Source organism: Polyodon spathula, chromosome 24 (genome assembly GCF_017654505.1).
Source record: "Polyodon spathula isolate WHYD16114869_AA chromosome 24, ASM1765450v1, whole genome shotgun sequence".
Classification (NCBI taxonomy): Eukaryota; Metazoa; Chordata; class Actinopteri; order Acipenseriformes; family Polyodontidae; genus Polyodon; species Polyodon spathula.
The window spans coordinates 1,242,352-1,255,041 of record NC_054557.1 but is presented as its reverse complement, the minus strand read 5'-3'; the positions used below and the strand labels follow the sequence as shown (position 1 = coordinate 1,255,041).

Here is a 12,690-nt window from a genome sequence, read left to right as displayed (position 1 = left end):
CGGTGGGAGGGGGAGCCATGCTATTGCCAAAAGTGAGAAAGTAAACAAACCAGTGATTGTAGCTAACAAAATAATTGTATAATTCTTATCTGGTGTTGGCTGTTATATAGGTCTCAAAAGAATGCTATAGTAAACATTTTATTAGAAAACATGTGGTACTAAATATTGGGTAAAGAAAGCAATGTTTTCACACCGTGTTGTACTTCCTTGGTCACTTGGAGGGCAAAACTACCCCACCCTTCAACAACTTATTTTCTGTCATTAACCAACCAGCTATACCCCCAGTTACTGCTTTTAGCCAATAACATGCTTTGGTCCAGAAGACACTGCTGAGCTGTCCTAGGAAGTGCAAGTGGAACATATTTCCTGCAAATAAGGCATAGAAACTGATAACTTTCTTCACTGTAATGTAGTGCCTGATATAATAAAAGCTGAAAATACATGGCTGCTGTAACAGGTGTTTCTGTCTAAACTGTATGTAGCTGGGTGCAAGTCAGGTAACAGGACTAAAGTGACGGCACATCATTTCTTAATAAAGATCAGAGTATCTTGTTAATATAAATATTGTGTGTCCTGATTTACAGAGCCTTTGTTTTATGTATTGTTTCATCTTTTTTTAAGTCATAATCTGATTCACAAGTGTGTGGTCTTAAACATTAACATGACTGATGACTTTCCATTCACAGGTAATGTCTTTGTAGGACTCAACTCAGTTGCTATCACATAGAGGTCATTATTTCAGTTTAGCCCCTCCTCTGAATCTAGTTTAAACCTTGTGTTATTTATCCAACCAAGCTTTAAACAACAGTATTTCAATAAAGTCTGCTAATGGTTTGTAAATAGGTCCTAGTAGTAAGTATATTATAAATAAATCTTGTTTATTAAAATGACATTGGGCTATTTTGTTTGTGAAAGGAAAATAACACTGGTAGCATTCCAAAGCCATTTAATTGAAAGAGTCTGATCTTACTAACAATATGATACAAAACAGGGTCAAATAGAAAAGTGCCACTTTAATTTCACAGCCATTGATAATTCACATACTATATCAGTACCAGTCAGTATTTAACCTATTTGTTCCAAACCTAGCTCTATCTAGGGTTTGGGTTATTCCATGACAAATCTCCCACAAACCCTATCACCTCTGATTTACACCAAACTCAGGGTGTTACAGACAAAACAAAACAAAAATCATTTGTTAAGCCTGATCAGGTCGATGGGTCAAAATGTGGTCAATGGGCAACCGCATGACTTTTCATCAAATGTTTACTCAAGTACTATTTGTGCTACAAACTTGTGTTAGGTGACATCTATATAACTTCTCACCCCTTAATCCATTCAGGCTGAAAACACACATTTAGTTTTTGTCTGGAACAACCCTAAGCCCGAGTTTGTTATGAATCAGAAGTGGATGGGCGTTATCTGTTGTGTGATGGGTCACGCAATGACATGTCTCTTTATTCAGCTCCTCCACTGTTCTATTTGTGAAGAGCCAGGCCAGGGTAGGATCCCAAGCTCTGCTCCTCTATGTGTCTGCCTGGCCAGGGTAGGACCCAAGCTCTGCTCCTCTGTGTGTCACTGCGTGGCCTGGGAAGGGCCCAAGCTCTGCTCCTCTATGTATCTGCCTGACCAGGGTAGGACCCCGAGCTCTGCTCCTCTATGTGTCTGCCTGGCCAGGGTAGGGCCTGAGCTCTGCTCCTCTATGTGTCACTGCCTGACCAGGGTAGGACCCCAAGCTCTACTCCTCTATGTGTCACTGCCTGGTCTCTCACACTGCTCTCCTGTTTTCTCTCTCTTGTTTTCTTTCCATAGCACAAAGTCCCACTGTGACGGACCCCCTGCAGCAGGCTTATGCAGGCGTTCAGCACTACGCAGGTCGCTTTGCTTTCCTCTTTCCTCCTTCCTCCATCCTCCCCTGACACCCTGTCTGAAACCCCTGCCTTGACTGGCCCCTTACTTGCCCCTTGTATTTAATGTGCAGGCCCCTTACTCACCCTTCTATTCAATGTGCTGTCTTTAATATCTCCAGCTTTGCAGGTTTTTAATTTGCTAGTACACAGATCCTCAAGCATATTTTATTGACTTGCTTGGCTTTAAAGAGTAAGTAGCGGGGTTCCGAAAAATCTTCTGGGGGCCTTAATATTGAAAAATGGTCCAATTGTCAAATTCCTTTCCTAATAAAGTAGAAGAGATATCACTTTCAGATTGCTTAGGTGTGCTCATAATTTAACTGACTTCTGTATGCATCTCTGCTACTGTCTGCCTACTTTACTGTCTGATTTAATGAGCCCACAAAAAGGATGAAAGTATCGAAAATGGACCCATCTTTGAAGGGCTGAATTGTGGGACATGAGTTAAGAAACTGACCTTTGGCGTTCTTATAGATGAGGATTTAAAGTACTTGTGGTAAAATAATTGATTTGATTAATAAATGTACAAACATGAACAACAAACATGTAGGTTGGTTTGCGTTATATTGTACAATATATAAAAAAGAATGAATCTTGGTTATAAATCTCCATCCTGACCTGTGAAAGGACTGTGTAAAATAAATTGTATTTCACCACTTGTACTTTAGCACTTATTCCGGATGTGAGATTGTGTGTGTGTTATACTGTGTTTATTCTTCCAGGACTGAAACCCGTTGTTTTGAAACAGTGCAATACACATTGCTGTGCATTGCATGGGATTATTCTTTGCAGTCGCCAGATGGGGATATAAAAATAAACATTTCTCTTTGGATCGTGAACTTTGTTGTCTATCTTCTGTTTCATAATCACATCACCTCTACATCTGCACACTGCAAACCACTTTGCCACAAATCTTTATATGCAAGTGGTTTGTCATAGTGCTAGAGAGGGACTGTTGACCTCTTATTTCGTGTTTGTTGTCGTCTTTAAAAATGAATTCTTGCAAGGTTTTGAAATAAGCATAGATGAGCATTTGAAGAACTTGTGATGAAATAATTGACTTGGCAATCTGTTTTAGCACAAATCCTTCAAATCCTCATCTGTAAGCCCGCAAAAGGTCAGGTTGTTAACTCGTGTCCTAGAAGGGTTTCCATCCTTCAAAGATGAAGCCATTTTTGATACTTTCATCCTGAAGCCTTTATCTGGAGTCATTAAATCAGAAAGCAAAATAGGTAGATAGTAGCAAAGCTGCATACTGAAAGTCAATTAAATTATGAGCACACCTAAGCAATTTGAAAGTGATATCTCTTCTACCTTAGTAGGAACGTGCACTTAAAAATCACTCAGTTTTAAGGCCCCCAGTAACACAGAAATACTGAAGCGGTGGTACTTATTTTGCATATCATTCCAAAATAAGATGCATTTTATAAAAGGTGGTTCATCTCAGCAGATCTTCATCACTGAGCTTAAATATGTGTCCTGGTTTCATACCTGACCTGTATCTTCCACTACACAAAATATGAGCAAAATTGGAATCTTGAGGCAGGGATTTCCCGGGTTTTGGTTGACATGGAATAACCCTATTGCTGTGTTACCTGTTTTACAATGTGGGCAATGATCCTTACACTGTCAGTGCACTAGAGCAGGCATTTTGAAAAGAGCTTTGAAACAGACTTTAAAGTTCTAAGTGTTCAAAGCTGTCATGATGTTAACAGTGAAAAGAAAAATGACAGGCACATTATTTAAACAGGTGTAGCCACACCTGGAGTGACATATAGTATTAATAGATTTTGGGAAGCCCGCTGCTTACTCTTTAAGATCTCGTACCCTGCACTGGTTGTTATGTACAGTGCTCCCTTCAATTCAGTTCACTCAGAGTTGTCCACATTGACTGTAAATTATACATGTATTACTGTATATTGTAGCCTTTGTCTAATTCACCATTTTCAAATTTTACATTTTTTAAACCAGGCAGTGAAATAAAAAGGGAGCACTAACAGCACATTGTAAAAGGCTATTAAGGTATTCACTCAGTACTGAATTTGTTTGCTCACAGTACTCTCTGAAATGAATGTGCTGGCTTTAGAATTTCAAAATAAAATATCTTGTTAGTTTTGTAATAATTATTTTACAGTGTATAGTAACATATTCATGAATTCCTTGTTGTTTGCACATTCTTTTATAGTTTAGCCTTATTGCATTCCCAAGTTATTTTCACTGCTTATCAGATACAGTCTGAAGTTTCCTATTGAATTGGCTGATTCTCAGTTCCCCAGAACTAAACCCAGTATTGTGATTGTAGCTGGGTTTCTCTGTATCTAATTTACTGGGGTATACAGCAATGACTTATCTGTATTACACTCAGCACTGATCTTTTCCTTGGTCTGCTCTTTTGTGCTGCAGCCCAGTTACACAATCAGGATGTTGTCAGTACAGCACCACAGTTGAACTAATGCAGCACTGTATTGTATAAAAAACCCAACAGCAGTCTTAAACAGCTCAATGAATATTGAAGGGAATTTCAGCAATGACCTACACTGGTGCATACTGATCAGAGAAGCTGGTTTTCTGCTGGCTGTACTGGTTCAGGAGACGTTGTGCTGGTTGAGGAGATGGTTAAGCTTGTCCAAGACAAGAACAGGTCCATTAAAATCCCATTAGTATGAAGTTGTGCAGTCAGCTGTTTGCTGTCTCCTCTCCTGTTTTCTGGGAACCTCAGCTGGGATGATATATACCTGCTGGGGCCCCAGTAAGAGGACAGTAAATATTTGTTCCAATTCCCAAACTTGTCACCAGAGTTTTCACCAGAACAGACTGGAATAAATACAGTCATGAAACTTTTGAGATAAAGCTTTGAGAATTGAACATGATTTCAGATATTTGAAAGTAAAATTGGAATTCACTACAGTGGCTCTCAAAAGTATTCACCCCCCTTGGACTTTTTCACATTTTATTGAGTTAAAACATAGACTCAAAATGGATTTACTTAGGAGTTTTTGCTACTGATCAACACTAAAAAAGTAATAAATAAAATCTACAAATTGTTCAAAATTAATTGCAAATATAAAACAGAAAACAATTGATTGCATAAGTATTCACCCCCTTGAGTCAATATTTGGTAGAGACATCTTAGCCAGCAATTACAGCCATGAATCTATTTGAATAAATCTCTACCAGCTTTGTACATCTGGACACTGCAATTTTTGTCCATTCTTCTTTGCAAAATTGCTCAAGCTCTATCAAGTTGGATGGGACCTTTGGTGAACAGCAATTTTCAACTCTTTCCACATATTCTCAATTGGATTGAGGTCCAGGCTTTGACTGGGCCACTCCAGAACATTGACCGTTTTGTTTTTAAGCCACTCCAGTGTGGCTTTGACTGTATGTTTGGGGTCATTGTCCTGCTGGAAGATGAATCTTCTCCCAAGTCCCAGGTCTCCTGCAGACTTCAACAGGTTTTCCTACAGGTTTCCTCTGTACTTTGCTGCATCCATTTTGCCCTCTATCTTCACAAGCTTTCCAGGCCCTGATGCAGAGAAGCATCCCCATAGCATGATGCTGCCACCACCATGCCACATGGTAGGGATGGTGTTCTCAGAATGATGTGCGGTGTTAGGCTTGCGCCAAACATAGCGCTTAGCATTGAGGCCAAAAAGCTCTATTTTGGTCTCATCAGACCATAGAATCTTCTTTCACTTGATCTCAGAGTCTCCAACATGCCTTCTGGCAAACTCTAGCCTAGATTTGATGTGAGTTTTTTTCAACAATGGCTTTCTTTTTGCCACTATCCCATAAAGGCCAGTTTTGAGAAGCATCCGGGCAAGTGGACTCCATTCAACTAATTATGTGACTTCTAAAGACAATTGGTTGCACCAGAGCTTATTTAGGTGTGTCATAGCAAAGGGGGTGAATATTTATGCAATCAATTATTTTCTCTTTTGTATTTGTAATTAATTTAGAACAATTTCTAGATTTTATTTTTCACTTTGACATTATGGACTTATTTTGTGTTGGTCAGTGGCAAGAACTCCTAATTAAATCAATTTTGATTCCATGTTGTAACACAATAGAATGTGGAAAAGTCCAAGGGGGGTGAATACTTTTGAGAGCCAGTGTGTTTGTGTGTGTGTGTGTGTGTGTGTGTGTGTGTATGTATGTATATATATATATATATATATATATATATAAGCAGTGGCGGCTATATTCATACAGTGGCGCGTTCCAAGGCGCAAAAGGGCACCGCCCCAACAGTTTAAATTAATAATGTAATAATAATGATCTAATATTAATGTATACTATTATACATTCGAGAGAGGATTTGTTGTTAGGACGTGATGGGTCATTCCGTGTGGGGGTCGCAGTCGGGAGTTGTGTACGGTGGTTTTTTAGGGTGTTGTTGTTCACCCCGGGGGTTCACCAGTATGTGGGGTGGGAGGAAGGATCAGGAAGCCTGGTTCCATTGGTTTGCGCGACCGATTTCTGAGCTCTTCATGTGTAGAAGCAATGCAAGTTTTCAATGAGCTCTAGGGCGCTGAACCCAGCGCCTGTGACAGTTATGAAAGTGTATAGCTGTCATGACTATAGTATGATATTCTAAACAATCAAGCCACTTTTAAATTAGGTGAAACATGTTTTACTACAACTACAGTATGCTCCTGCAGAAAAGAAAGTAAAATAAAATTCGTCATCTATTCAGAGATTCGTCATCTATTGTCTGATTAAACCTGGTACCCTACAATTTTTTTCCCTTTGCACTTAAAGTAATACTTTAGTATAGGGCAATATGGTTATTCATACTGCATTTATATCAAATGCTAGTTATTTCCATAGCCTACTACTTCTGTAGGCCTATTTATTTGAATATACAGAAATCAGTAGTCTAGTATCTCTGGTCATTTATATCACAGGCTTCCGTTTTAGTAATGTAATACACAGTAGCAATTACAGGAGGATAACTGAAGAACAGTTAAATACAGTACATTGAGTCTAAGTAGTATACAACATGTTTATGTTATACGTGTATTTAGAAGAGGTCAAATATGGGGGTTATGGTTGGGGGATAAAATAAGAGTTGGTTCTCCGACACCCCACCCCTCTCAAAGTTCACCAGCCGGCACTGTATATAAGCTAATGGATAATTTTTACATAGATTGTTTGCACACACTTAGTTGTGTGCAGCAGACATTTTTTTACAATGAACAGCCTACAAATAATTTGTGAATTGAGACTTCAGGGTATCTTAATGCAACCATTTGAATGTTGCATTATCATCACAAATAGGAAAGACTATAATGAATGTTGTACAGTATCCAGCACTGTCCCTACAGAACTACATCAGGTCTCATAAAGCCTGAGTTCACTGAAATAAATACGTGAAACCACCCACCCTGGTATAAACACCTGCTTGTTACCTATATTCGAAATTACAAGACATTAATAAAGGGTGCTTTTTTTTTTTCTCCTCATTGCTACAGCAGCCTACCCAGCAGCCTACGCTCCGATCAGCCAGGCATTTCCACAGCAAGCAGCCATCATTCCCCAACAACAGAGAGAAGGTACATGTAAGCTCAAACACAGTGACACAAAACAGCTACCTCACATGGACTAGCCACCCCTTCCATTAAGAGCGCTCGACACAAAACAGCTACCTCACATGGACCAGCCACCCCTTCCACTAAGAGTGCTAGACAGTACGCAAGGATACATGTAGTCAAAAAATGTTGCAGAATATTTTGATCAAAGCACAAGGTGCAAATCAGACACTACTGCCATACACAGCTCAAACTAAAAAGAACCCAGCAGAACAGCTACATGCTAATTTATCAGCTAAAGCATCCTCTGGTTGACCTGAATTTCAAAGGGCCTGTGCACATTGCCATGCTGGCTCTACAAACTTTTGTTGTGAAATAAAACCACATTTTTATAAGATCTTGTTACTTTAAAAAAAATAGATTTAGTATTAAATTTAAAAAAAACCTACTGTATACTTACAGCATTCTACAGATGTCATGATTAACTGCACTAAAATCTGTCACTTTATTGCAACCATGTTTACTTAACTGAACAAATGTCACCTTAACTTTATTTACTTTGTAGGTTTTATGTAGCATATATGTTTCTTTTAGCTTTATTTTCTTAAGGGAATTGTGTTATTTAATTTCTTGCATTCATACTGCACTGATAAACCAACTGTATTATATACGCTTTTTGGCGACCTTATTCAAAAAAGTATTGTGTCTGTCCATCTGCCTGTCTGCCACACTCTACACGGTGAACACAGTAACTGTTTTGATTTTGCACCATTCTTCGTCTTCATCGCATACTTCTAGTCTCATATTGAAGTTTCTGTTTGTATTTGGCTATAATCCAATAAACTGTTGACTGTTATGCACATTTTTCAAATATTTTTGACACATGATTATAAGGACCCCTTGTAAAGAATGGGCATGCAGTAGTGTATCTAAACGTTAAGTGGAAATATTGTGCTGTACAGTAGTCATCATTTCAAAGTCTTGAGTCGCTATGACCCTTTTAAATGCCACACTTCTCAGATGAGCACTGGTTCTTCAGAGTCATATTCAAAGTGCTGCACACCCAGTAGTATTAGTATTTGTGTGGTGGGCTGTGACTAAAATGTGTCCCAGAGTGAGCAAGGGGTCTGAACCGTGTAAGATGGGCCCGGTACTTATGGGTGTTTTAATGTTCACGGTATGATCCATTGACTCAAAATTCCGTGCATTTGGATATAAAATACAAGACTATGTCTGTTAATTTTAAAACTGGTTAGTGATGTGTGTCTGTCACTTTCTTTACTGGTTTAGTGAAGTGTGTCCGTCACTTTCTTTACTGGTTTAGTGATGTGTTTCTGTCACTTTCTTTACTGATTTAGTAATGTTTGTCTTTTACTTTTTTTACTGGTTTAGTGATGTGCATCCGTCACTTTCTTTACTGGTTTAGTGATGTGTGTCTGTCACTTTCTTTAGTGGTTTAGTGATGTTTGTCTGTCACTTTCTTTAGTGGTTTAGTGATGTGCATCTGTCACTTTCTTTACTGGTTTATTGATGTGTGTCTGTCACTTTCTTTACTAGTTTAGTGATGTGTGTCTGTCACTTTACTGGTTTAGTGATGTGTGTCCGTCACTTTACTGGTTTAGTAATGTAATTTTAGTTTTAGTAATTTTCTGTCATTTTCTTTACTTTTTTTCACTTTACCAAGTGAAAAAAAGAGAATCTTTTGGGTGCACTATTATAACACATTGGTTTAGTTATGTGTTTCTGTCACTTTACTGGTTTAGTTATGTGTGTCTGTCACTTTCTTTACTGGTTTAGTGATGTGTTTCTGTCACTTTCTTTACTGGTTTAGTGATATGTGTCTGTCACTTTACTCGTTTAGTGAAATGTGTCTGTCACTTTCTTTACTGATTTAGAGATGTATGTCTGTCACTTTCTTTACTGGTTTAGTGATGTGCATCTGTCACTTTTTTTACTCTTATTTTCAGATAAGGTACTGGAATAGTCAGTGATATATTTTCAAAGATTACATACATTATCCTTTCCAAATGAAAAAAAGAGAATTTTTCGGCTGCATTGTTATAAAACATCTCTTAGGTCTGAGATTCACACCATTTTTATTGTCAGTTCTTTTGTCAGCAAAAAAAAAAATGGATGAGTTGATGTTGCTAAATGTGTCAAAACACATTGGATTTATCTGGGGGAAAATGAAGCAATCAAACCTGAAGTACTGTAATTGACAAAAGATGCAAGTGGAAAAATGCAGCATGTTTTTATGAACTATGCACCATTCTGTTGTAATGGGAGCTGCCATAAACCCAGATTCTTTATGTGTTTTTTACAGTTATATTTTATTGAGATTTTAAAACTATACAGAGACAATAATATAGAAAATGATTTTTTATTAATTAAGGAGAGTTATTGGAACATAGAAATTATTCTTTATATGTTCCAATAGCCAATTTCTTCTAAAACATGTTCTTGCTCCAGTAAATCTACTTTCTTTATTTAAATTAGTTGTCAATTACTGACACACTGGTAATTTGAAATGTCACTAGAGAATGACAGAGAACACACATCAAAAGATATTTAATAGGGGTGTGATGACATGTTAGGAACATGGACATGATTTAAAGCAAGGCTGGCCAAAGTTGGCCCCTCCACTCCTCGTTTTTGTTCCAACTCTGTTCTAAAATGTGTCATTTAACCAATTAAACCTCCATCCAGACCCTGAAGTTGTTATTGATCTCATTTTACCTGTTCACCCTGAAGCCGAATGGCCCTCCAGGACACCCGTGATTTAAAGTATCCTGATTTGGTTTTCCTTTGCTGCTGCTCTCTTTCAGGGCCAGAGGGCTGCAATCTGTTTATCTACCACCTGCCCCAGGAGTTCGGCGATGCGGAGCTCATGCAGATGTTCATGCCGTTCGGCAACGTCATCTCTGCCAAGGTGTTTGTGGACCGGGCCACCAACCAGAGCAAATGCTTCGGTAAGCACCGGTACTTTCTGACCCTGTGTGCGACTCGTATGACAGAACAGCATTGGCTTCCTTTAATACAAGCAGACAAGCTCATCAGGAAACTCTCGCCACTTATAATGTATTACAGAATTTTCACTTGCTTAATTTTGGGGCTCTGCACTCACTCAGACTGCACTGTCGAGCCCCATGAAGAGGCTAAAAACTCAAAGTATGACACAGACTGCAACAAGAGGCAGGGCTCAGTACACCTGGTTTCATTACTATCAGGAGCTGTCACTGACTGGAGGTTGACATGAATGGGGGAGTTACCTCTTAACACTAGAACCGTCAGCAGTAGTAATTTTGACAGGTACATTTTAAACAGTTTCGATATGAAAATGAAACACAAACTATGAACATTATATGTAACATTTGCATAGCTGAAACCCTGTATTTAAATGAAAAAATAAACATTAAATGCTTTATTTTCGAAATTAGCGCATATAATGCATGACGTAAAAAAATATAAAACTATAATAAAATAAACATTTCAAAAGAAGATATTATGTAAACGGGTGTAAACTGCTGTATGTACATACAAAATTGTAAAAACAAAGTAATTATTTACAAAAATAACATAAAAGACTTTTTTTCATATTAGCCTACAGCATAGCAAGACTTAAAAAAATGAAAACTATAATAAAATAAACATTTCAAAAGAAAATATTGCGTAAGCAGCTGTAAACTGATTATTTGTAGGTCTACATACATAACTGTAAAATTTATTAAAAAAAAAAAAAAAAAAAAAAAAAAAAGAAAGAAAATAACATTGTGTAACGGGAATGCACATTCAAGGAATCATACTTCAGAGTAGCCCCCATATTAGCACAATCCATACAGATCTAACGCTTATCAGCTTGTCGTGTGCATTTGCCACATATTGTTGTTTCACACCTGGCACAGATAGCAGACGTTTTATTTTTATTGCATTTAGTTACCTGTCATTGTTTTCTGTTGCGTGCATCACTTGATGCGCACTTTATCCAGGCTGAGTTGTGTTTCTCTGCCGCTTTGCAGCTTTCTGATCAAAATGTTTCTGCCAAAGCTCCATAGCTAGCATAATAAGATTATATTTTCCCCTGTGCATACATTGTACAAAATGAAGAAATTGGCGGCTGCCATGTCCAGTACATTGTAAAATACAACAACTGGACACCGGTGATTGCTTTCATGGAGAACTAAGTTTTGCCCAGATGGTGGAAACTCTCTTCTTGCTTTGTTTACTGTTCCAACATTTTTTTTTTTCTCTTTAACTGTTTTGCTAATGACAGTGAAATAAAAAAAATGTCATTGGTAACATTCATCCCTTTTCCTAAGCACGGTTACATCAGCCTAAGTATTACATGGCCACCCAGTCTCTGACCAGCTGGATGAGTTTCATTTTTGCACAGGTAGGGGTAGGGTCCCTGCCAGACTTGATCCCAAATTTGACAGGTTGTTTGACGTGTATTGTGTCCAGTGACACCGTGCTTTTGTCGGAAACAGCTGCTTGTCCATGTATTGTTTTATGTTTAGTTTGAAACAGACAATGCTGTTTTCAGTGAAGTCGTTACAAATTCCTGCTGCCAATGCAAATATATCTGTAGTTGCTCTCCAATCATAACGCACAAATATCAAGATTTCGTAAAATATTTTTGTAATAGTAATATTATAAGATAGTAGACTCTATATGCTCACATAGACAGCCAGACAGCAGTTCTTCAAGGAATTGATAAGATTACAATAGAGATTTGGATAACACCATATCTAGACTTCAAGAGCAATATTTTATTCAAATACATACTGCTGTAAATTCAGCGGAGGTAGAGATAACAAACTGGCTTGTATACATATATAAAACAGTGTATTGTAGGTTATATTGACAATAAAAGCATGTTATTGTAACAAGCCGTCAAAATGACTACTTTTGGCGGTAACTTTTTTTTTTGCGATTCTGACTTTCAAACACCATCAGGATATTTAATATATGTATTTATCAAAAGTCAAGAACAGACAACTGCGAATCTTTAACACACGAAGTGTAATTTAAATTTTAAAAGTGAAAACCGTCAAAATGACTACAGTGGCAGTTCTAGTGTTAGTCCAATGTCTGCTTGACTTTAGTGAAGGTTGCAAAGAATTTCCTGTTAATTAAATTAACATATTTTCAGGTCAATTTAGAGCTCACTGTCTTTACAATCAGAACAGAAGGTACAGTAGGACTGTTTAAGCACAGGATTATAAATGTCTGTTTATCAAGTGACATACATG

General features: G+C 37.8%; 1 protein-coding gene across 1 annotated transcript in view; it reads left to right on the top strand.

Annotated features, from left to right (window-relative positions):
- Positions 1 to 12,690, top strand: part of celf6 (CUGBP Elav-like family member 6) — a 336,296-nt gene that overhangs the window by 303,334 nt on the left and 20,272 nt on the right. The window contains exons 9-11 of the mRNA XM_041225980.1: positions 1,813 to 1,875; positions 7,385 to 7,465; positions 10,267 to 10,410. Coding sequence (XP_041081914.1) covers positions 1,813 to 1,875; positions 7,385 to 7,465; positions 10,267 to 10,410 — 288 coding nt within the window. The remainder of the gene's footprint in view (positions 1 to 1,812; positions 1,876 to 7,384; positions 7,466 to 10,266; positions 10,411 to 12,690) is intronic.